Genomic DNA, 25,442 nt, shown 5'->3' with positions numbered 1-25,442 from the left:
TCACATGTTCATTCATTCAACTATATGTTGAATGTCTACTATATATCCCGCCCCTTATTAGGTGTTAGGAATACAACAATAACAAAAGTCACAACTAGTTCCTGCCTTTGTGGAGTTTACAAACTAATTATGGGCACAAACATAAATAAGCAAATAAAACCTGTTAAATATGAATTCGAGGAAATGCTTAATATAGCTTATAGATGCTGCAAATCTGGATCCTTGCCTGCTTCTAATACTTTATTTCATGTCCCCTTCCCCTGTTTATCATACTGTGACCAGACTGGTCTGAAAAATATTTCATTTCCTTCTGCAACATCATGTTTGCAAATGCTATACCCTCTATTTGAAATGATTTTATTTTTCAACTGATTAGTTGTTATTTATGCTTCAGATTTCAGCTTAAATGTCACCTTCTCAAAGTCTTTCCCAGATTCACCAATTTTAATTCGATTCTCCCACCCAATTATTCTTTTTATAGCATCTGTATTTATTTTTCACATCAGACAGGTAACGTGCTGATGTCATAACAAGGTTTGAGAGAGTCATCACATCCTACACATAAGTGCAAAACCCCAATCATCACACTTATGAACTACAAAAGGATCTCATAGCACTTGTATTTTTATTTCTTTGTAGTGTTGTTTTTTCTTTCCCTCCAAATTATACCCACCACCTAGGGAAGTTCCTGGCATGACATTAGCATTCAGAAATGTTTATTAAATGAATTAATATTATTGCAATCTTGAGGTATTTGACAACAGATTTTGCAATAAGTAAAAGCTCAATGAGGATTTGTTAAACTATTTAACAATTTTCCGAGATAAATTATTACCTTAGCTTTTCCTAGCCAAATTCAAGATCATTTTCTTGGTCTTCATTGTAAGAGTAAGAAAAACAAGGCTAGATCTTTGGATGTTAAAGGATGAACCTAATGAGAGGGTAACTTTGGCAGTATGTCAACATAATGCAAAAAATCTGCTCCTTAGTTTTGTAGGTTTAAAAACTCAAATTGATCAATGTACTCCATAATATTAATGCTCTAGGAGAGGTAATTCAATCCAATAAAATTCATTAGAGAAAGAGTTATCAACCCCAATACAAAATAGTTAAGTCATAGTGGAAGAAAGTTTGGAATTCCATTAACTGTAAAATTTTGTCCATAATTAGGAATAGTAATTTTATGAAATATCCTACATAACAGACTCTAAAAATAGATTCTTATTCCATAAAAAAGGACATTTTTATTTTATTCAATATAAATATCCAACAGAATGGAAATGAACTGTGTTAGAAAAATATTTATGGTTACTTGATAAAGTGACTTTTCCTATTGGACAGTTCTAAATAAACACTGACAAATTCTTACAAAACCCTTCTTTCCTCCATTATTGAAAGAAAAATTATTACATCATTTGTTTCATACCTGATATTTCCAAGATTACATCGTTTTTTTTTTTTAAAAAAAACCCACACTTTTATGGTAGTTGTTTCTTGATTATCTTAGGAAAGGTGCTGCTGAGGACTTCCAGTTGCAGGAATGCTGGATTGTGTAATTCAGACAAACTCTCCTGCTGTTTGCCGTGTAGAGCCAAAAAGATAGTGAAGAATTTGGCAGGCACTAAGGACACAGGCCTGGATCAAGGTGAGGACAGAGGTCTGGTGTGTTGTGTCCAACATTTGAGGCCAGCCACTTTTCCTCTGGAGACATTTGTCTATTCCAAAATGGGTGGCTGAGATGCTGAGAGGCTGAGTGGTACTTCTGACAGCTTAAGAGAACAAGGAGAACAGGCATCAGAGTTCAGGGTCCACCAATTAATGTGCTCTAGTGAGCCACACTCACTGCAGGTTGGGACCTCAGATAGCTGCACCACAGGAGTGAGCATGAACTCTTCCAACACTGGCGTGGGGACTAGCTGTGTTGGACTTATAAGTTATGGTGATGTCTATACACTCAATGAGATAGGTAAGGGTTATTGGGAAAATTTTGTCTACATTTTGTACTTAACTTCGGTATTGATTTCAAACCTGACTCCTGAGTCAGCAGCAACTCCAAACAACTCCAGATTAATAGCTTTTCGGCTTATTGCAATGATGCAACAGGGCCATCTTTAGGGTTTTAGAACATGGCCAAGTCATTATGACATCTGCTCCAATACCTCAAGATTCACTAATGAAGTCCTCCAAGTGAATACAGACAAATGCCACAGGAATAAGATCAGAAAACTTCACTTTGTGTATGGAAGGAATTCTAGGAGGTCAGAAGGACAGAGAAGTTAAAAGAGTGGCAGCTACTAAAGCAAAGAGAGAGAAGGCTATTCATTCTTTGAGAACCATTAATAGTTTCTTAGGAATTCTTGAATTCATTTTATGAGGAAATCATAAAAGTTTCAGTGGGCTTAGGGGAATATGTTTGTGTCTTGTTTTCTTCTGGTAAACATCCTCAAAATGTATAAACAAAATAGAGACAAAGATAATCCAAGTCAAAACAAAATAGAAAATATATTTGAAATGCCTGCTTTTCTGTTCTTGAATGTCTCATTCAGGCTTAGAGATATAGGATAAGCATAGATACTTACCCATCCAGTAAGTATACACTTTGCCAAATACGTGTCCTGCTTTGTAGCCTTCGCCACATAACTAAGAGCACAAGCCACTCTTTTTCTAAGCTCTAATGGGATGGTAAAGAGAACAGAAAAAAACTATGTTTTTCTTTTTGTAGTTATAACTAGCATTTAAAACAGATTTTTTTGTTTGTTTGTTTTTTGAGACAAGAGTCTCGCTCTCTTGCCTAGGCTGGAGTGCAGTGGCGCGATGTCGGCTCACTGCAAGCTCCGCCTCCTGGGTTCACGCCATTCTCCTGCCTCAGCCTCCCGAGTAGCTGGGACTACAGGCGCCCGCCACCACGCCCGGCTAATTTTTTGTATTTTTAGTAGAGACAGGGTTTCACCGTGTTAGCCAGGATGGTCTCGATCTCCTGACCTCATGATCCGCCCCACCTCGGCCTCCCAAAGAGCTGGGATTACAGGCATGAGCCACCGCACCTGGCCAGATTTTTTTTTTTTTTTTTTAAACTATACTTCAAGTTCTGGGATACATGCGCATAACGTGCAGTTTTGTTACATAGGTATACATGTGCCATGGTGGTTTGCTGCACCCATCAACCCGTCATCTACATTAGGTATTTCTCCTAATGCTATATCCTCCCCTTACACCCCACCCCACTGACAGGCCCCAATGTGTGATGTTCCCCTCCCTGTGCCCATATGTTCTCATTGTTCAACTCCCACTTAAGAGTGAGAACATGCAGTGTTCGGCTTTCTGTTCCTGTGTTAGTTTGCCGAGAATGATGGTTTCCAGCTTCATCCATGTCCCTGCAAAGGACATGAACTCATTCTTTTCTGTGGCTGCATAGTATTCCATGGTGTATATGTGCCACATTTCTTTATCCAATCTATCATTGATGGGCATTTGGGTTGGTTCCAAGTCTTTGCTATTGTGAAGAGTGCTGCAATAAACATATGTGTGCATGTGTCTTTGTAGCAGAATGATTTAAATCCTTTTGGTATATACCCAGTAATGGGATTGTTGGGTCAAATGGTATTTCTAGATCTAGATTCTTGAGGAATCGCCACACTGTCTTCCACAATGGTTGAACTAATTTACACTCCCCCCAACAGTGTAACACGTCCCTATTTCTCCACATTCTCTCTAGCATCTATAAAACAGATTTTTTTTTTTAAGATGATGGGGACCTAATGACTTCTAGCACTATTTCTCATGCAAAAGACCACCTCCATTACTAATGTATTTTGATATTATAGCTTTCCTTTTCATTCTTGTTAGGTTTTTAATGTAAGTTTACTTTGCAACAATATCCATCCTTTTTTAGTCTGAGTTCTTTCCTCTAGGGCCTCAGAGAATAAATCTAATTCATCTTTTATACATTTCCCAAAATTTGAAGTTAGCTATCATGCCAATCTCCTTTTTTTCCCCCTCATTTCTTCAGCCTCCACGATGGCCATCAAACCTGTTTTCCACCACATTTTACAGGTAAAACCCACATCCAAACTTTCAATGCAACATGACCAACATTAAGACTATTGCGGCCGGGCGCAGTGGCTCACGTCTGTAATTCCAGCACTTGGGGAGGCCAAGGCGGGCGGTTCACGAGGTCAGGAGATCAAGACCATCCTGGCTAACACGGTGAAACCCCATTTCTACTAAAAATACAAAAAATTAGCTGGGCTTGGTGGTGGGCGCCTGTAGTCCCAGCTACTTGGGAGGTTGAGGCCAGAGAATGGTGTGAACCCGGCAGGCGGAGCTTGCAGTGAGCCGAGATCACCCCACTACACTCCAGCCTGGGCGACACAGCAACACTCTGTCTCAAAAAAAAAAAAAAAAAAAAAAGACTATTGCTTCCGTTTTCCTGCTCTTTCAAGTATTAAAATGCAGCTATTTTTGCAACCTAAGCCATAGTACTCTATTGGGATCAGAATTAGAATTAAGTACCATTGCTACATCTTTTGTTAAACCAACTATAAAGCCAGGTTTTCCCTCATGCTGAACTCACATAATGGATTGTTTAGAATTCAAGGGCAGGACTTCACATTTAGGAATATTCAATGTTAGGATTTTTCGGCTTGTTGAGATTTTTGAATTGTCATTCATTGTTCTACAAGTCTTCTCTGGATTTACATTATCTGTAAACTTAATAACTGTAAGTGGTGAGTGAAAATGAATTGCATGAGGCTAAGGACATAAAACTGGTATAAGCCATAAGAGATCTCTCGCAAGTTGATTAATGGTTCATTTAAACAGCCATGGTGATAGCCACGATTCCCAAACTTTTTTTTTTTTTTTTTTTTTTTTTTTTTTAATCATGCATCAGAATCGCCTGGTGGGCTTACTAAAATTGATTGTTGGGTCTCACCAATTTCTGATGTCCTTCTGAGCATTTGCATTTCTAACAAGTTCCCAGGTAATGTGATGACCAACTTTGGGAAGCATTACTTTATGGGCACAATTAATTATTCAATAAGCTTCCATCACACAACCCAACCGATTCTTTATGAACCTTGTAATGTGAAGTTTGGCTTGACTTATTATGTTGGATGTACGCTGACCCCCAGAGATATATTTTATGCTGCTGTACAAATTGATTAGATATTATACTTCCACTTCCATAATTTTTAAGCTTTCAATGAGAAAGAATGGGTTAAGTAGTTTAGGTTAGGGAACTTGAACTCTGGCCAATTTTAATAGCCACGGGGTTGCTTCAAATACGTTTAAATGTTGACATTGCCAAAGATGAAATAAACCCTCCCATAGTGATGTTGCTGTTTTCAAACAGATCTAAGTTCACAAAAATTGTGGTCTATTAGAAAATAAATATTAAGCCTTTCCACACTGACAACTTGTCAGCAACAAATATTGAATTACAACTTGTAGGACTGGATTTAGAAAAAAATTTAGTCAATGAATGGGAATTTCAACCTTTCGTTGTTAAGGAGAAATACCTTAGTTTCTCCTGTCTCATTCATTGAGTCCGCCCTAAAGGGTGATATTTGGCAGATTTTGGTACCTTAGTTAAAGATTCGGTAAGCTTTTGATAATATGTATATTGAGTAAAACAGCCGTTCACTGGCCATCTGCCCTGATCCCAAAATATACTCAAACAACGTTTTCACTTCATTTATTCCTTTGAAACAAGTCACTTAATACAGCATTTAGATATTTAAAGTCATACACCTCATAAATAAAATCAATGCATCTTAATGACAATGGCAAAATCACATAAGAGTTGTAGAAAATGAAGTTAGACATCTTCCAGGTAGCAGCAGCGCACTACTTCAAAAAATGCTGGCAAATAGGCAAAACATTTTTAAAACAAGAAAACACTGTCCATCTTCATTAAGAAAAAATATTTTCTTATGCTGTTTTGCCCATCCCTACTTTTTCAAGTCATATTCTAAAGCTCTAATTTGACAGTCTTTACTTGTGGTTTTCTTTTTGCGTCAGGAACCTCTGTCTCTACTGCATTAATACAGAAACTATAGGAATATTGTTCTCTAACCCTTTTCACAAGCTATTCATATTCATTCTGTATTTAGGCTGAATTCAATTCTTTTTTCAAGGAAAAATACTACTCTGCTAAGTATGTATTTCCTGTAAACAGCTGGAGTCCTGAATGGCACCAATGTGACTGGAAAACTGACAAAAATTAGGTCCCCTGGTCCTTTAAGTAACTTACGGGCTAATTACGTAGCCTATACCAGTTTATAAAGTAGACTCATGTAATCATATTAGAAATTCTGAGCCTAAGATGATCCTTTCTGTTTACCTACAACTTAATCAAATTATATCTTCACCATTCCTAAACTCCTATATGTTGGTTAGTACTTTTAAAAACATATGTATAAAAGGGCATCACGGCAAAATGCTTATAATTCATGGTTTCATACTTTAATGATAAACTTTTTCACCTATGGCCATGCTACATTCTATGACAAGAAATGGGGAAGAAGGGTTGAGTTGACACAAAGGCATTGCTTTAAAAATGTTTGGAAAAGCATAATTCATGACTAGGAATGCATCTATTTGACAATCTCTTCTTTATCAGTGGTACTGTCCTCTTGGCCCTCTTCTCCCTTCACTCTACCATGAGGGTGTTATCAACCTCCTTTAAATGTATATGAATCAAGACCTAAATCAGCACCCTACAATTCAACGTCAATAATAATTTTAAGTCAAATATTCAAAGCACTGTAAGCAAAATGCTAGATAATTTTGAGAAAAATAAACACTCTCCCACATCCAGGGACATTTAATATTCTTTTTATGTTGAATGAAATGTGCTGAAATACTGTAACATAAGAAAACAGCTTTAGTTAATAAACTAGCTTATTCAAATCAAGTGTTTCACTTTGGACTTAAAATGATGCCACTTGTATATGACACGTTTAAGGCCTCTGACTCAAAAATCAGCTTCCTTATAAGTCTGCTTGGAAACAAGTTTTAAGGATCGAATCTTTTAGAAATTATCAGTCACCTTTGCACTACAAGGACAAATTTGAATACTGCATTGTACAGTAATACAAGATATTCACATTATAATCATAAGTAACATTTTTAATGCTAGGGCACAGACCATGCTCCTAATAGTTACGGAAATTGAGTTCTACTGTTATCAAAACACCAGAATGTTGTGCCATTAGATACACTCTACACTGATGGCAATCTTTGATTAAGAAGAGCTGATGGTTAGTAGCTCAAGAATTGTACTTTAATGTCCTTAATTAGATCCCTAGAGGGCCAACATGTAAACTTTTATTCCGTATATTTTTTTAAAGTGCTGCAAACAAATTAAATGTGTCTCGACACATGAAAGAACATAATTCTTAGTATGTTTAGGAAGGCCACCTGATTTGTCAAAAAAAAAAAAAAAAATCACTCTTGCTTAATCTTGCATACTTCCCATTCCATTTTTTTTTTCCAAAAAGATGTAAGAAAACTATGTTTAGCTTAGGGCAACTTGCAACACCCACGTTTTAATCCCTCCACAGAAGGAATAAACTAGAGAAGCAAGTTAGGCAGGGGCATTTAGGGACACAGACAAATTAGATAGATAACATAATGTTAGTTAATTCCTGATTATTATTTTGCTGGGACTTCATGGAATAATCAAGCGGCATGACTACATTAGTTGTTAAAAACAGGGTCAAACTAACCAGCAGTCAAGCGTCAAGGGTACCACTTGACTATGCTAATTTCATGGGAAACAATGAAGAAATCAACCATGAACCATTAGCAAAAGATGGAACACACTAATGTCTTCACTTGGCTAACACATCACAAAATTTCCAGGTTTGTTAAATTTTAGCTTCTGAAATCACTTTATTCAGGAGTGAATCTTCATAGCACTACACCTGACCTTTAATCCAAAGAAGAGTAAGAGAAAGGAAGAAGGGTGGGGTGGGAAAGTGAGGTCTTTATTCACTTTGCCACTAATGTAAACTGTCATTTTAATTTTTAAAAAAATTCCTCTATGGCAGGCAAAAACTCAATGAATAGGAAGGATTTCATTCTGCTCTAGTACAAAACTTAAGACATTTAATCCTCCTGAACGTTGTAAGTCCACAGATTTTCAAAATTCCCAAGATGAGAATTTACTCTTTAATAACTAATTCCAAGAGTTTAATAAGCACAGTAAAAAATGAAAAAACAAACAAAAAGCAAACCCCTGTAAATTCTGTGAGGCTTAAAAACTTGAGTTTAGAATGAGCAAAGGTTTAGGTTTTTAATCCTCAAAAATTAAATCAGATGGTCCACAAATAAAGCTTCACCTTGAATTTTCCAGGATCAGAACACTAAAGTACTAGTGCTAAATTTCAGCAGATTAAAGAGTCATTTCTGAAAGTAATTTGACAGAGTATCAGTGTCCAACCGGTAAATGGACAACCTAGATAACAGATAAAATAGAATGAAATAAGATCCCCTGAATAAATACTTGACACTTAATATGTAAACAAAGCCCTTACAATGAAGGGGTTTAATTCTGTAAAATATCAGTGTTCTATTCCTTTCCATTTGTTAAATTTACCCGCTGTAGAAAATATATACTGAATTTTAAAGTGACAGAAACTTATGTTGGAACATATCAAAACATATGACAGAAACATATCAAAACATGCCTGGCACAGTATAAATTACTCAATAAATATTTGTTGCATGAATAAACTTCTAGATCTAAAGCTGCAGTAAGCAAATGTCAACTCTGTCTCCTGAAGTAGCAAAGAAAGGAAGGCAAGCTTTCTGAGTAATGATGCATAAAGCTCAATTTGATAATTGTTATCTAGTGGTATATTCTTAATTTACAGTTTTAAATTTAGTATTTTCTGGGAGAAATAAAAAAGATACAAAACCAAAACCATCCAGACCAGATGAGAGTCAGGTGTGGAGAGATTTTCAATCCTATTAATTTGAACACATTATGATTGCCAAACATTAAGTATCATAAGCTCATCAGTGCTATTTTTAAGGCTCAGTAAAATAGAAAACTAAACACTTTTAAGTTATGCTGACCATAACAGCTTATATTGTCTAAAATAACTATGCACACAAAAAGTACTCAAGAAATGTCATCTGACGATTTCAAACAAACTTTGTGAATTGTTCCTTAAAAGTTCTTTTCTCTTATAGTGTTCAAATGTTCCTTAATTTTATATGGCCACCTTCACCAAGTGAAAGTGCTAAAAGTAAATGCCAATTTTAAAACATTTGCTAGGAAGATATGCTGAAAAAGATCCAAGTGCTTTAAAGTATACCACTGAATTTCTAAGTGAGATACTTAATAAAAAATAAGACCAAAATAACAAAACTTCACATTAAGCCTCTTCACATTATGTGAGATAATACATAACAAATTATAATTTAGCATCCCTGATCAGAATAATTAAGAAAAGAGGTAGAAAACTTTATCTGGAAGATCTTGTAGTGAAGCTAAGTTTTAGAGGGTGTGCCTTGCGGATTAGTCCACTAAGCAAATGGCTACACATCTAGTACTAGGAAGAAGCAGAATTCTGAGAAAGCTGCATAAGGCAAGGATTTACAATTTTTCCTATTTTGGAAGTGAAACTAATTCATTCAATAGTATTACTCCAATTACTTTAAAACTTCAAAAATCAAAGTAAAAGATTGCAGATAAGCAAAGTGCTAATTTGCAGAAATGTGAAATTATTTAAAATAACTTTAGTGGAGGGATAAGGCTAGCACAAAAGCAAACACTCTTTAGGTGTGCAAAAAATCTTACAAAAACCAACCCAAAGCAGAGCATTATTACTTGAAAAAAATTTTTTGGAGGAAGTGCTCTTAACAAAAAGCTGAGAAAATTAAATCCCCCCGATAAATCTTTACGCAAATGAAGAAAAAACTGAGGACTCGAATTTCAAGGAATTTCAATTAAAAAAGTACCCTGCTTAACTTTAAAATGTTATCCAATGTGACAAAGACCAATACATGAATTGCATTAAAACACGAGGCCAACGGTCTTTTAAAGCTTCAGGAAGCTGCTCAGGCACCTTTTCCCTCATACATTCTACTTTTTATATGCTAGAGATCTTAAACAGGGCACAATCGGTTCCTGTTTTGTGATAACATTCTCAAGAATGAGACTCATCCCTGTAAAAATTGCTTGTGATGTACTTATCAGTGGTTAAGCACACATTTATAAAGTCTACCAAATTGCAATATAAAATCAGTTTGGACGATTCTGAGTATCTTCATTTGATGAATCAATTCATAATTTAGAAACTTAACTCATTCAGAGTTTTTAAAAAGACTCAATTACTGGAGACACTGTGGTAAATGTCCAGTGGACTCACAGGAGGCCTTCCACATTACCCAAAATGTGATGCTTTCTTCTACAAGTTAAAGCTGCTGGGTGCTAGTTTATAATACTCAATCTCAATTGAATGCCCGGTGGACTCACAGGAGGCCTTCCACATTACTCAAAATGTGATGCTTTCTTCTACAAGTTAAAGCTGCTGGGTGCTAGTTTATAATACTCAATCTCAACCTTCAGGTCAGTGTCAGTAGGTGGCAAGGATCACCTATTCTGTCACTCCAGCAGAAAGAGGCGTGTATGTACAGTTTACCACTGTAGACACACATCTGTAAACTTGCACACTAATTTTAATCTTAACAAGGAATTTCAGTGTCTTAGTGGTTTTAAGTTAAAAGGATGGTTCAAGCATTGTATCCTTTGTTCTTTAGGGTTACGATAGCTTATTGGAAAACCCAGAGCCTTCTGGTTGTGTGAGGTAGTAGGCTTCAACCCTCATTCATGCATAGGTCACACTTCTCCAAAGTTGGTATGGCCTGTCTCCTTGGCATGTTCCCTTGCTTCTGCTTGTCCAGTTAATCCTTTCTGACATACCATGCATCTCAGGGTGAAGCGGTTGACATCAGTAAACTGTCTCCTTCTTCTAGCTTCATCTGCTAATTCCAGTGCTTGTACAAGAACAATATCATCATTAGAGGAGAAAATGGTCAGAGGAGGTGTATCTGGATCAGGGAAGTTACGCTGAAGTGGATCATAATGGATACCATCATAAATAAGCAGAACCCTTTTGGTGTATCCTGCATCTTCCCCAAAACGATCAATTCTTACTGTCTGTGTATCCACTACACATATTTCACATTGGTAAAACTTGGACAAAATCGATATCTCTATTGCTCCTCCCCAAGTGTCATCCCTTTTGATCCAGTCACAGTACTCTTGATTTGTTTTTCCCAGTACTGCCTCACTATAGAAGTCCGGATCGCTTGCTACAATTTGTGCTATGAGGCGTCTCATCTCAGGGGCACAAGCCGGATTCAAGACTCCTCCTTCGACGACATAGTACACACTGGTAAACAGGCAAGAGTTGTCTGCTGGGACCACGGTTCTGGTAAGCACAGGCAAAGTTTCCCTGACGTAACTAGAAGCACCACGTTTAGTAAATGCAGGTGAACTTCTGGGCCTGGTTTGGTCTTCTTCAACGATCAGCATGTCACCTGTTAAAAATAAAACAAATCCCGATCTGCAGAGAAATTACAGAAGAAACCAAGTGTTCTCTAGCCAAGTCTGTAAATTACAAACTGAAGGAGTTAAAGCATAAACTGGGGTTACTAAGGAGAATACAGCTTTGCAAATTAGTTACCAGTAACAATCTTTGTTCACCGAATTTTCATAAAGATGAAAAAAGAACAAAAAACACTTGAGGTTGCATCCCAATTTAGTGAAGGGGTCTGGAGTAAACAACTTCAAGCTTACCTAAAAAGATACATTTCAAAAACAAAATTTCCTTTTCCTTAGAAGGTGCTCACTACAGAGTAGGCCGCTAGGGGGTTCTCCTCCGGAAACTTATCTACTCTACTGAGTGTTTACAACGTCCTTGATACAGCAACTGAAAGCTTTTAATTATAAACACTGATGTTCAAGTTTTGATATGGCACAGAAATAACTGCTGCTGGTTAGAAATTGAAAGAGCTTTCAGTGGGTGTTTAAAAGCTAACTCGAAAATGAGTATGCCTGTCAAACGAAGTATCTACGAAGGGGATTGCAAAAATGAACCAAGAAAAAAAAAATCCTGCACCCTTGAGATCTCATCGGTGATACAGGGAAAAAGAGACATAAGGACAGAGAAAATATATTTCTTTATATTTTTGTGGACGCCGAGGGAAAACAAAATGGGATAGTTTCAAAGCCGACCAGAAAGCAGAATGGGGAAGGGGGTCTTCAAGGCTTTGGGTTCCCTTTCAACCCTGTGTCAAGACAAGGAGTTGCTAGACACTTGCCCTGGCCCCCGTCAGAGTTCTCTGTTCTTTGATCTATCCTAGCCCCTGGCCTCAAAGCCCCCCGCCGACCCACAGCCACCTTGCCTTGACTGGTGTTCTGTTCTCTCTCACGCCCCCTCCGTCCTCCCGGGACTTTCCCTGGCCCCAGCCCTGATTCCTTACCAGATTGGATGGGCAAGTCTTCCAGAATGGTATCCCCATTGCTGAGATCCAGGCACTCGGGAGGGTATCCGACGAGGATTCGCTGACCGCCGGGGGCGATCCCGGTGATGGCGGCAATTTGGCCCTGGAGTTCCCGCACCCGGGTCCGGCTGGACAGCCCCTGCAAAACATGGGTGCCGTCCTTGGCCTTGCAGCGGAGCCGCCACATCGTGTCGGTCCGGCTGCCCACAGGCCAGGCACCCGCGGGGCCAGCTTTGGTTCCGGCAGCCTGTTGAGAGACGCCGCCGGGGAAACCCGGCGCTGGGAGAACTCCAAAATGGCGACCTTTAGCGGGGCCAAACATCGCGAGAAGTTGCGGGTGGTTGCAGTTCTCGCGACGCTTCGGTGCAGCTTCTACCTTAGTACCTTAGCAAGCGCGAACTCTTTTAAAGTGACAACTGGTTTTTCCCCCACCCTCAGAACGAAGACGTAAACCTCCGTATTCCTAAAGGACAACGCGTCTTGCTACCTATAGAGCGAGTGAGGTGCCCTCCGCGTGGGTAGCATATATGCTCAAGAAAAGAGGGCGGGGGAAGGAGTTCCTGAATGAAGGTCTGGAGATTGGAATGTGACCTTGCACTTAGTGAAGTCGGAAATTATTAAATTGGGGCTTCCACACTACACCCAGATACACCAGGAGAAACAGAATCATAGTTCACAACGCAAACGAATGCCAGGAATGGTCAGTGAGTCAAAGGACCAGTCAAAAACAATCATACTTGTGACTAGACTCGTGGCTGCATTAAACATTGACTCATTGGGGTTCCAGGGTCCAAAAGACTGGCCTTTCTGCCTCCCTGGGACTGTGCTTGAAAACGTCTATTTGCCACATCAGAAAGCACAGTGTGAGGTCAGCATCTGGGCCCAGGGCAGCTGCCTCATTCAGGTGGTGGCAGTGTAAGGAGGAGTCATGTAACGCGTGTCATCAGATTCCAGTTCAGTTCCTGGGCATACAAATATGAAGACTTCATTCCTGCCTTCATTGTGACAAGTATTCATTGCAGTTGGGAGACAGGGTGGGGTGTGAGACACACAGCCACTGAATTTCAAAGCAACGTGGTAATGCTAGATTATCTGTACCTTTTCAAACGTGTATGCCTAGAACCCAGGACTGTGCCTCGCAAATAAAAAGTGTTCAACAAATACTTGCTGAATGAATAAAGACAGAGTTGTATAGACATAGAGAAGGCAACTAGAGCACTCTGGGAGTTGTAAAAAGCCTCAGAGGAGATAACTGTTTGAACTTTTGGAAGAATTAGTTTAATTCCCAGGCGAAGGAGGAATAAAGACATCCCTGAATTTATATCTCTCTTTTCCAAGAAATCCATACTCATTGTTCTTTATCCAGCCGGGATCCAGACAGCAAGTCCCACTTGCCGAGAGTGGGTTTATCAAGCATCAAACGGGCCCGCTGGGGCAACTATGAAAAGTGTAGTTCACTTGGTGCAAACTCACCTCCACTGTAAAAGACTGCTTCTGAATAAATTATATGTAATGTTTCCATCTTTTCACATCTTTCATGACTCAATTTTTTTTTTTTTTTTTTTTTTTTTGCTGGTGCAGTTTTCCTCCTTGGTTCTTCAAGACGACTACAACGGATTATACAGCCTGGGTTGGGGGGTGGGTATGAGGGAAGGTAGGAGTGGTTAGAAGTCCACCGGAGTGGCCGGGCGCAGTGGCTTACACCTGTAATCTCAGCATTTTGGGAGGCCGAGGCGGGTGAATCACCCGAGGTCAGAAGTTCGAGACCAGCCTCATCAATATGGAGAAACCCCGTCTCTACTAAAAATACAAAATTAGCTGGGCGTGGTGGCGCATACCTGGAATTCTAGATACTGGGAGGCAGGAGAATCGCTTGAACACGGGAGGCAAAGGTTGCGGTGCCAAGATCGTGCCATTGCACTCCAGCCTGGGCAACAAGAGCAAAACTCCATCTCAAAAAAAACAAAAACAAAACCAAACCAAAACAAAAAAAACTCCAATGGGGTGTATGGGTGGGTCCAGGGAAGCTTCTGGTTCAACGATGAGAGTGGTTCATTTTCTTAGGTTACAGCGTCTGACCTGTGGAGCGGGGTACGTATACACCCTAAGGCATGATTAGCTCAAGTGTTGTGGTAGTTTATTCTAGCAAAAACATCTTTAAACCTTACGTTCTCATTTATGGATCTAATGAGGTTCTGCTGGGATTCAGGAATGAGAGCGTTAATCTTTGCAGCATTTTCTCGTCACCCGGCACGCCCCCTCTCAAGACGCCTACCGAATAGTCTACTCTCGCGAGAGTCAGAAAAAAGTCAGGCTTTTAACACCGCCCCCAGCCCTATTAGTTACCAAGCAACAATGCCACCAGGCTACTCGCCGCTGGGAAACTCGGGAGCTTGTGATCTCTCTGGTTCCGACTTCCAGCCGCCTTCCCGAGCCAGTTAGGCGATTGCGACCCTGCCCCGCCCCCTGGGTCCTGCAGGCGCCCGATTGGTGGATGATTCTCTCCAGGTGAGGACCTACGCGCGAGGGGGCGGGGCCAGACGGGCTCACATGATTTGCCGGCGACTGTAGCGCCAGCCCCGGCCACAAGCTGTCGGCTCGATTCGGTCGCGTTACAGGGGAGGCGCCGGGGCCAAGGCAGGGAGGGATCTTAGGAGAGATCGGAGGGTGAGCCACAGCTGCGCAGCCCCGGGTAGGGTCTAGCGGGGCGGGATGTGGGGGCTGCGTGCCCCCGGATGAAGTGCGGGGCCAGGTGCTGGTCCCCAGGCATGGCAGGCAGCGTGGACGTTCTGGGACCGGGAGCCACAGCCTGTGTTTGGGTTGGAGGATTTGTGTGGTCAGTAAAGGAATCGTGTAAGGCTCTTGAAGGCTCAGGACCTTCCGTCCTCACCAGCCCCCTGTTGTCTGAATTGGGGGCATGAGCTCAGGACTTTCCCACTTCAGTTTGAATCAGGGCTTACCCCTCTTCCTGAGGTGACCTTGGGGAAGTCATTTACCACCTCAGCGCTCCGGTGTTCTTTAGACTGAGTCCCGGGGGTAACTAGGGAGAGAGTGCGGAGCAGGGCTTGAGAATGCGCTAGAGGAGAAATGACGACGTGCTAGGGCTGTCTTGGGGTCCAGTCACTGTTTTTCCTTCAGGGAATATGTTCGAGATTTTCCCACGTCCCTCACTTTTTTCTTTTCTTTTCTTTTCTTTCTTTCTTTTTCATTTTTCCTTTTTTTTTTTTTTGACAGAGTCTCGCTCTGTCGCTAGGCTGGAGTGCAGTGGCGCGGTCTTGGCTCACTGCAACCTCCGCCTCCCGGGTTCAAGCGATTCTCCTGCCTCAGCCTCCCGAGTAGCTGGGACTACAGGCGCGCACCACCACGCCCGGCTAATTTTTGTATTTTTAGTGGAGACGGGGTTTCACTATGTTGGCCAGGATGGTCTCTATCTCTTGACCTCGTGATCCGCCCGCCTCAGCCTCCCAAAGTGTTGGAATTCCAGGAGTGAGCCACCGTGCCCGGCCTCACTGTTTGCAAAACTGAGTCCTACCGTTAGATTGGAGTTACTTTCCTGGTAATGAACTTCATCTATTCATAACCCACCCCACCCCAACTGCTGCCACTGCTCTGCCCAGATTCTTGAAACTAGAATCTGAGGTCATGAAACCTTGAGCAGGCCACTTAATTCGATGAATCTCAAATTTTCAATCTGTAAAATGAGAAGAAATACTGGTGGCAAAATCTGCCTGATTACAAGATTATTGTTAGGACTGAAGAAGATAACGTCTGTAAATGTAGACTCGTAAGTCAGAAGATAAATGTAAGGTTCTAGTGCAACTCTTTTTATAGGTGAGGAAAAAGAGGGCTAGAGAAGTAGCTGCTAACTGGGAGAAACAGGACTGAACTTGTCTCTTGGCCCAGGGTGTTTTTACTTATATCACATGGATCCAATGCACTAAGTTTTTTTTTTAGGTTATGTCTTCTTTCTTCCCCTTCCCTTTTTTACATTCTACTTCTCTGTTTCAGACATCTGAAGAGCTGCCATGTCTGGGGCATCTTCCTCAGAACAGAACAACAACAGCTATGAAACCAAACCCCCAAATCTTCGAATGTCAGAGAAGAAATGTTGTGAGTTCTGGCAGAGAGGAGGGACTGCTCTCTCTCAGCATTTTATCTTGGGAATATAGTTATAATACTGGACTCTGCTGCTTGGTAGGAGTGATAAATAATTCTTTGACATGGAAATTTAATACAAAGTCTCTAGGGTGGAATGTCCTGTCTAAAACAAGTAGAATTAGTGAAGTGTCTGTTCTTGGGGCTAGACTACTGGTGTAGTCCAGCAGTTTCTTACTGCTTTCTTAAACTGAATCTCTGTCTCCTGGGATGTTTGCACACTGGCTTGCTGATGGAAGTTAGAACTAACATTATTGTACACACAGTGAGTAAGGCACAGTTGCAGGTACAGGAATTACTTGGAGCTGGTAATGTTACCAGCTTTATCTGTTGGGCTAAGTTTTGGGAGAGTGCTGCTCATTGTAGAAATTGCAGATGGGAGCCAGTGCTGCTTGGTTTCCTTCCTACAGGCCTGAGGGGAATGAGCCCTGACACTTGGCTTCTCACAGTGTCTTGGGCATCTTACTTTCTCACAGGTTTAGCCTTTGTACTTTGTAAACTATTTTCCCTATAGGTTCATTTTTTTGAGGACAGCTTTCACATGAGCATTTTCATTTCCATGCCTGTCTTTTAGATAGAAACAGCAGGAGGGTTTGCGAGGAGATGAAGCATCATTTCCTGTCCCCATGGATCTGTATTTCTAAGCATCATAGGCTGCATAGCTTCCCAAAAGATCTGGGACTCTGTTCCCCACATATTTTGGGGAACCTGAAAGAGTGCTAACTCTTGCCTCTGCTTCTGGATGGCACCATTCCTGTGGAATCCTGTCAGTCAGTTCTTCTCACTTCAGTGGTTATATATATATACATATATATAACATATATATATGTATATATATATACACATATTTATTATATATAACATATATATGTATATATACATATATATATGTATACATATATATACATATATATGTATATATACATATATATGTTATATATAACATATATATGTATATATATAACATATGTATACATATATAACATATATATGTATAATATATACACAAATATATATGTGTATATATATAACCAGTTAGTCAAGGAATATATATATATATCAGCAGGTGGAAACAGCCGACCAGCACGAGACCAGGAATCATCTCATGTTCGAAGCTTTTCCCAGAGCCTCGACCTTGATGTCATGCCCTTGTCAGTTTCATGATTGACAATGATAATCTCTCTTCACCTAGCACCCATGGAGCCTGCTGGACAGAAGCAGCTGGCTGGATGTGATACTGGGGTTGGCAGAGTTAGGGTCTACAATTAGGGTCTCTTTTCTCTGCCAGGGCAAGAAGCTAGGTGCTAAGGGCAGAATACCCCAGGGGAGATAACTACTATAGCATGATGTTTGAGTGTAGCCTCTGGAGTCAGACTGCCTGAGTTTGAATCCTGGGTTTATGACTTCTTAGCTCTTGAACAAGTTGCTTGTTCTCTCCGTGCCTCAGTTTACTCCTTTTAAAAGTGGGAATACTAACAGTGTCTCCCCCAAGAGTGATGTGAGGATTAAATGACTAAATGTAGGAAGGTGCTTAGAAGAGTGTTGGGCATATAGCTAATGTGTGTTATTTTTCACAGGTGACTCAATCTGCCTATTGTATTTATTCCTGAAATGTTTGTATTGAATCATACTCAAATGCTGTATTGGAAGCTCACTATTTAAAAGAGGGCTGTGAATAATTATTTTTTCAGTAAAAAATGTTTTCTTCTCTTATTTGACAATACTGTAACCCAGATTTGGGGATCTCGATGCACCTCTTACAGGGAGGTACACTCATGTTACTAGGGTACTTGATCCAAAAGAGAGCTGGGGCTAGGGGGCAGGATCGATAATTGTGGGAGTCTCTGACTACACAATGCCCTGTGTCAGTCCTTCTAGCTCTGCTTTTTTCTCCATGGTAGGAATCTCTTCTACCTGCTTTCCTAACTCTTCTGTAGTTCCTTTGCCTTGAGGGCTTTCAAGTCAAGGAAGCAGTAATCCCTGGTTTCTTTCCTGTCTTCTAGACTCTAATTCCTGCTGTGGGCTCTAATCTCTTTTTTTCCAAACTCTAGCTTCTCCAAATGCCTTTTTCTTCTCTAAGAAAAAGAAGGTGTCCTAAAGCCACTGTGATTTATTTACCCTATTCTCTCCTCACGTCACAGTCGGGCTGTGAGACTGTTGCAGACATAGTCAAAGGAGAAAATAAAGTTGTGAGTATATGTGTTAACTTACTTCCTTTTCCTCTGCTATAGAGCTGTACTTTGGAGCTGGTTCACCTGGCAGCTTAGTGTTCACATCAGCAGCTGCTTTATTAATAGCTTAACCGTTGTTCCCTTGCTGCTCATTACACCTGTGTTGGCTAACTTTGACTCCGGGAAGTGACTGGGCTTGAGGATTTCAGGGCTGAAGAATGACTTTAGGGAACCAAAACCTCCGAAGGAGCGTTACTGGGACTTCAACTGCTCCAGGGATGGGGCAAAGAGGGGCTACTGGCTGAGGTGCCTTTACAGTGCTCAGAGGACTGGTTTCAGGGCTTATGAAAGCAGAAATGGAGGGCCGGGCGTGGTGGCTCACGCCTGTAATCCCAGCACTTTGGGAGGCTGAGGCGGGTGGATCATGAGGTCAGGAGATCAAGACCATCCTGGCTAACACGGTGAAACCCCGTCTCTACTAAAAATACAAAAAAAAAAAAAAAAAAAAAAATTAGCCGGGCATGGTGGCAGGCGCCTGTAGTCCCAGCTACTCGGGAGGCTGAGGCAGGAGAATGGCGTGAACCCGGGAGGTGGAGCTTGCAGTGAGCTGAGATCGCGCCACTGCACTCCAGCCTGGGCGACAAAGTGAGACTCCATCTCAGGAAAAAAAGAAAAAAAAAAAAAAGCAGAAATGGAGAAATCTACATACTTTTTTTTTCTTTTTAATTTTTTTTTTTTTTTGAGTAGTTCTGGAACAGACAAGTTCTTCCATGTACCTTTCCCTAAATACAAAAGCAATGTATGTTCATAAAAAAATTCAAACTACAGAAAGGATTTAGAAAGCGAAAAGTAAAAAACTCCTGTTTCTTCCAAGTTTGATTCTTTTAGACATCTTATTCTGGTATATCCTATTAATAAAGGTAGGTTCATATTGTTCATATTCTGTTCAGCTGCCATTTCCTTTTTTTTTTTTAAACAAGTTACTGTCTTGTGGACATCCTTTTAACGTTGATAAATGCAGATTTACCTCATTCTGCATTGTATGGATATGCCAGCTTTCCATGGATAGGCATTTAAATTGTTTCCAGTTTTTCATCATCACAAAGAGTGCTGCAGTGACCATTCTTACACATACACCTTTGCACATTTGTGCCAGCAACTTTTCCTACAGAAATAATAGAAAAGATAGACACATTGGAAATGTTCATCAGTATTACTAATTTGCTCTCCTGAGAAGTTCTATATTGTAAGCTGTTTTCAATATTTCAAGATATTTGATGGAAATTGGGCAGCATCAACTATAGCCATAGTGGTTAACTGAAACATCAGCTTTCTTAGTGTTTGACCGTAGTTATATGAACTTGGTTATTTCATACCTGTCAACTGGCAGGAGATAATCAGCAGTTCTGACTTCTGATGAATAAAGATAAAATGTCACTAATGAAACATGCTTTATGGGCGCATATTTCTAAATATTAGGCCTCTTTAGAGCCAATAAAAGAAGACGACCTGGGTCCTGAAAAGGCTGGGAACCATTGCTCTCCTAGACCATCCTTCAGGATTAGAATGGAGAGCAAGTTGTGTTTACCGTGAGGGTACCTTTGTCAAGTGCTGACATGAGGCACAGGAGCTGGCAGCTGGGACTGAATGGGCAGTCATGAGATCAGGAGACCGGTCAGAACCCTGACCTTGACTGTCTATTGTGGGACCATGGACAAAGCTCTTAATTTCTCCAGGCTTGAGTTTTTCCATTTACACGAGGGAAGTTATCAAGTCCTCATTTTTTTTGTAAATCTTTTTTTTAAAAAATACATTTATTTATTTATTTTGAGACTGGGTTATGAGACTGGCTAATTTTTATATTTTTAGTAGAGATAGTGTTTCACCATATTGCCAAGGCTGGTCTCAAACTCCTGGGTTCAGGCGATCCACCCACCTTGGCCTCCCAAAGTGAGGATTACAGGCATGAGCCACCGCGCCCGGCCTCAAGTCTTCATTTTATCTAAGGAAGTTTATGAAAGGAAAATGAGTTTAAGTTTGAGAAAAGGAGTTGAACCTGGCTTAAAGAAGGTGGAAGAGAATTTCAGGATTGAAACAGTTTTCCATTGTATATCAAGAGATGGGTTACATTGTCTCTGAAATTAATCAGGTGGCAGTGGCAGGTGGTTTTGTTTTTTAACAGGCAGGACAGAATGTTCCTACTTTTGCCAGTGTGGTAATTTGAGATAGGAAGTGTGGTTTAGTTTTGTACTCCAGAAAATGAGAAGCCCTGGTTGTAGCAGGTGTGCTTAAGTGTATTCTGGACAGAGGCGAGAGGTGCGTTGCTGGAGGGCTCTTGGGAGGTCCCAGTGGATGCAGTTTTTTTTTTTTTGTTCTTAGCATTCTCTGTCCACATGGGTAAACAGAGAGCAGCTGGTTCCCTGGTTGCCTTTAGAGCAGCTCCCAAGTATCAGTTCATTTTAAGCTTTAGGGAGGGTAATAGGACCTTTGGGGAAGTGCCTAATGGGCTGGAAGGTGCGAACAAAGCAGGCCTAGAAGTGCAGGTAATGAGCCAAATCATGGGGGATTGAGAGCAGGCATTGAGCTGAGCTGGAGAAAGTGAAGACTCAGGAGATTTTACTACTTAAACCTGAGACAGCTGATCCCATGCAGAGGCTATCTGCCTCTTAGGGGCCAGTGATTAGGGATTAATGCCAGCTGAGGCTTCAGGGTACAGTTTGCTTGCCTTTGAGCTCCCTGTTTGAACACAGATGAAAATCACTTATGTTGCTCCTTTACCTACCTTGGAGGGGCTCCTGCTGAGACTCAGGAATTTTCCATGTGTGCAGTGGGTAAAGGACTAAAAGCCAAGCCCTCTGACCCCAGGTCTGGGCCTCCACTTCTCCCTCCTCACCACTAGGGTCACTCTGAGTACTTCTTGCCAAACACCCTTAGGAAACTCTTTTCCTTCCGAGGGTGGTTCTCTACCTGGGCCCCTCCTCCCACTTCTTCATTGAGATCTTTCTACATTTATTTCTCAAAAAATGAAAGTCGTATTTCCCATCCAAGTACCTCCATTTTACAGAACTGTTTCTTAATCTTACAAGGTCCCTTAGTACCAGGCAGAGGGGCAGCCGCAACTTGCAGGGCACCTTCTGGGAATCAGTGGTGGGAAGTGGGAGGTGAAGGTGTTTCTTCCTTTTCCCCCCATCCTGTGCAGGGCCTTCCCTCATTGGAGCCGGCAGAGACTGAGCTGTCCCAGATGACCGCAGGGTGGTTTTTGGACCCGGGACAATGGCTGGCAGCAGTGCAGGTCCTTCTCCCACCTCTCCTCTGCAGCAAGATGGGCCGGGAGGAGCCAGCCCCTGTGAGCAAAGTGATGAGGAACCTCTTTTTTTGGAGAAAAGCTGCAAGGAAGCACAAGATCTGTGTTCTAGTGCCAGCTGTACCCTTGACTCATTATGTGTCCCTAGGCAAGTTACCTGTCCCCTGAACATCTAGTGTGCCCTGCCTGTCCAGTGAGACTTATCTCTGCAAATGAGCATTCCTGAAGTAAGTTAATTTACTAAGGAAGGGTAGCCTGAGGACTGTTAATGCTTCTCAATTGTCTTGCTTTTACGTGGGCCATGGTGGCAGATTGGCCCTGATGCCCTATGTGGGCTGGCTCTACCCTGAAGCTTCCTGAGGTCTATTCAGAATGTGTATCAAGTAAGCTTTGCCAACTCAATCTCACTGTGGTTTAGTAATTCTGGCTTAAAGAGGAGCTCATGGCCTGAGTGAAAAGGCCAAAACAGCTTGAGGCAGGGCTTTTTGCCGTGGACAAGCTAATTCTTGCCCATGGTTCTGAAGGGTTGAGTGGGATCCTGGAGACAGAAACTCTGTTGGACCTATTATAGGAGCCAGCTCAGTTCTGCACTGGTAGAATCTCCAAGCATTAGACTTTCCTTCACAGCTCTGTCATTTTTATATTTCTAGGCATTCTTATGTTAAGGATGATGTCATTGTTACTTTTCTTTCTTTCTTTTTTTGAGACGAAGTCTTGCTCTGTCGCTCAGGCTGGAGTGCAGTGACGGGATCATGGCTTACTGCAACCTTGAACTCCTGAGCTCAAGCAATCCTCCTGAGTAGCTGGGACTATAGGTGCACACTCCCACATCTGGCTAAGTTAAATATATATATATATCTTAAATATATGTCTTAAATATTATATATTTAAGATATATATTAAATGTCTTAAATATTATATATTTAAGATATATCTTAAATATATATATATATATATTTTAAGAGACAAGGGTGTCTCTATGTTGCCCAGGCTTATCTTGAACTCCTGGCCTCAAGTGATCCTCCCACCTCAGGCTCCCAAATTGATGGGATTACAGGCATGAGCTGTCATGTCTGGCTGCAGCATGGTTATTTTCTTTCTTATCCTTGCTACTTTTTTCCTCTTTCCACCTTGGGTACTTCAGTGAAGACCTCAGACATGTGGGAAAGACGTGTCTTGGTTTGGGCATTTTCTGGAAGCCTGCATAACCTTTTAACTCTATTTCAGGAGGCCTGCCTGATATCACCTTATTTGTCTTCCCAGACTTGCTGAACCTTTGCTCCACAGGTTTATGAAGATAAAATGAGATTATGACTATGAAGTTCGTAGCTCAGTGTATAAACCTTACTAGGCCCCAGTGGGACTGGGTGCCTCACGCCTGTAATCCCAGCACTTTGGGAGGCTGAGGTGGGTGGATCACGAGGTCAAGAAATTGAGACCATCCTGGCCAACATGGTGAAACCCCATCTCTACTGAAAATACAAAAATTAGCTGGGCATGGTGGCGGGTGCCTGTAGTCCCAGGTATTCGGGAGGCTGAGGCGGGAGAATCACTTGAACCTGGGAGGCAGAGGTTGCAATGAGCTGAGATCACACCACTGTACTCCAGCCTGGCGACAGAGCGTGACTCCGTCGCAAAAAAACAGACACCAAAAAACCTTACTAGGACCCTAGTCATTTCGTTTTATTTTGTTTAATTTCCTTCTAGCATGGGCCTCCTACATGACCAACTCCCCGACTCTGATCGTTATGATTGGTTTGCCGGCCCGGGGTAAAACTTATGTGTCCAAGAAACTAACACGCTACCTCAACTGGATTGGAGTCCCCACCAAAGGTAAGTGTGGCTCATTCCCTAGGAAAGAAAATTATTAGTTCCTGGGCCTCACAGGTCTCTGGGAGACTTATTCTTCCTGGCATCAATGCTATAGGGTGCTTCTGGCAGAAATAGCAGTTGCTTTCTGGTTTACTGGAGTTATTCTCTATTCCCAGACTTGTCTCCTCCTGGCGTGGGTGGATTGGCCTAGTTTTGAGGGAATGCCTTTGATAGGACTGTTAAGATTTAGATGAGCATAGGGCTGTACCTTTTCAGAAGGCTTACATGGACATCATCTTATATAACCCTAGCAGTGTCTCTGTGAAATAAACAGAGTGGCTGAGGAAATTGAAACCTCAGACAGCTTAAGACTTGTCCAAGGTCTAGAAAGTCAGGACTTGAACCCAACTCTTTTGACTCTTAATATTGTTCCCAACCTACCATGTTGCTGCTTTTTTCATCCCCTTGGTCACTCTGACATTAGGCCAAGAAACAAGTCCCATTTGGTGGGGCCATCATATTATTTTGCTGCTGAAGGATTTGGGTGTCTTCTACAGTGTTTAATCTTGGGGTGTATCGGCGTGAAGCAGTCAAGTCCTATAAGTCCTACGACTTCTTTCGGCATGACAATGAGGAGGCCATGAAGATCCGCAAGTGAGTCTTGTTTAAGGCCTGATCTCCAGGTCAGCTCTTTCTTGGCCGTCATGAGACTTGGTGTGACAGGGCTTGGTTTCATCTCAGTAAATATCTTATGGGGAAGTTAAATGGAAGCTATCTGATGGGCAAGTGGCCTTGGGCTTGGGTGGTCAGAAGAACAGGGCTCAGGGTGATACCTGTGTGCTTGTAGGAGAAGTCTAAAGAGGGCTAAGATCTGTGCATTGGGGCAGGGGCGGGAAGGGGTTATAGGATGGTGTGAAAACCCTCAGTGAGAAAATTGAAAGATCTAGTTAGAGAAAGGTTTTGAACAGTGGGAAACTAAGTGGGCAGAGATGTGACTCCTGTAGCCACCCAAATGTTTGTGTCTCTGACTGTTTGAGCTTAGCTCTCCTTGCTGGTTTCATTTGCTCTCATGGCAGACAGTGTGCTCTGGTGGCGCTGGAAGATGTTAAGGCGTATCTCACTGAGGAGAATGGTCAGATTGCGGTAAGCTTTATCTGCTGCTGCTTCTTTCTGGTCCCCACCCTTGCAGCAGCCTGGCTACCCAGCCCCACCTTGAGTCTGCCCTGGTGGGGTTCCATTTCTCTGTTCCTGCTCATTTACCTTGTGTGCTTTCTTCACAGGTGTTTGATGCCACCAATACAACCCGGGAGAGGAGGGACATGATTTTGAACTTTGCTGAACAGAATTCCTTCAAGGTAGGATCTGACTCCACGCTGGAGGAAAAGGGATGAGTAGAGTTGGGGAGTCAGGCTACGGGCATGGATCTCTCACTCTAGTGGGTGAGGACAGGATGGGATATCTGAATCTCTTCTCTCAGA

At 41.6% G+C, this 25,442-nt stretch overlaps 2 protein-coding genes and 1 non-coding gene across 16 annotated transcripts in view; 1 reads left to right on the top strand and 2 right to left on the bottom strand.

Moving 5' to 3' along the window:
* The window catches only part of PFKFB2 (6-phosphofructo-2-kinase/fructose-2,6-biphosphatase 2), a 46,682-nt gene that overhangs the window by 3,724 nt on the left and 17,516 nt on the right, over positions 1-25,442 (top strand). For 2 of the 13 annotated variants that reach the window (XM_054476762.2, XM_054476390.2), the window contains exons 3-8: positions 1,508-1,645; positions 16,531-16,632; positions 23,860-23,985; positions 24,522-24,618; positions 25,041-25,107; positions 25,245-25,319. In XM_054476762.2, the coding sequence (XP_054332737.1) occupies positions 16,548-16,632; positions 23,860-23,985; positions 24,522-24,618; positions 25,041-25,107; positions 25,245-25,319 (450 nt within the window). In that variant the 5' untranslated portion in view covers positions 1,508-1,645; positions 16,531-16,547. Of the gene's footprint in view, positions 1-1,507; positions 1,646-14,802; positions 15,031-15,064; positions 15,359-16,530; positions 16,633-23,859; positions 23,986-24,448; positions 24,619-25,040; positions 25,108-25,244; positions 25,320-25,442 lie in introns of those variants that run through there. The other 11 variants (XM_054476544.2, XM_054476145.2, XM_054476711.2 and 8 more) reach the window with 7 other exon arrangements.
* On the bottom strand, positions 501-607 carry LOC129024151 (small nucleolar RNA U13). The gene has a single exon (XR_008497034.1). It is a non-coding gene; the product is annotated as a small nucleolar RNA U13 (small nucleolar RNA).
* On the bottom strand, positions 5,681-15,318 carry YOD1 (YOD1 deubiquitinase). 2 transcript variants are annotated; one of them, XM_054477381.2, is made up of 4 exons: positions 14,869-15,318; positions 14,361-14,449; positions 12,502-12,661; positions 5,681-11,556 (listed from the first exon to the last, which is right to left on the bottom strand). In XM_054477381.2, exons 2-4 carry the CDS (start codon positions 14,436-14,438, stop codon positions 10,853-10,855), a joined length of 942 nt encoding a protein of 313 aa, XP_054333356.1. In that variant the 5' UTR covers positions 14,439-14,449; positions 14,869-15,318; the 3' UTR covers positions 5,681-10,852. The 2 variants fall into 2 exon arrangements, with proteins under 2 accessions (XP_054333356.1, XP_054333284.1); XM_054477309.2 differs by lacking the exons at positions 14,361-14,449; positions 14,869-15,318 and having other exon boundaries at positions 12,502-13,324.

This window comes from Pongo pygmaeus, chromosome 1 (assembly GCF_028885625.2).
Source record: "Pongo pygmaeus isolate AG05252 chromosome 1, NHGRI_mPonPyg2-v2.0_pri, whole genome shotgun sequence".
NCBI classification, from domain to species: Eukaryota; Metazoa; Chordata; class Mammalia; order Primates; family Hominidae; genus Pongo; species Pongo pygmaeus.
Note: the sequence above shows the minus strand (reverse complement) of the source record. Positions and strands in the feature narration are given on the sequence as shown.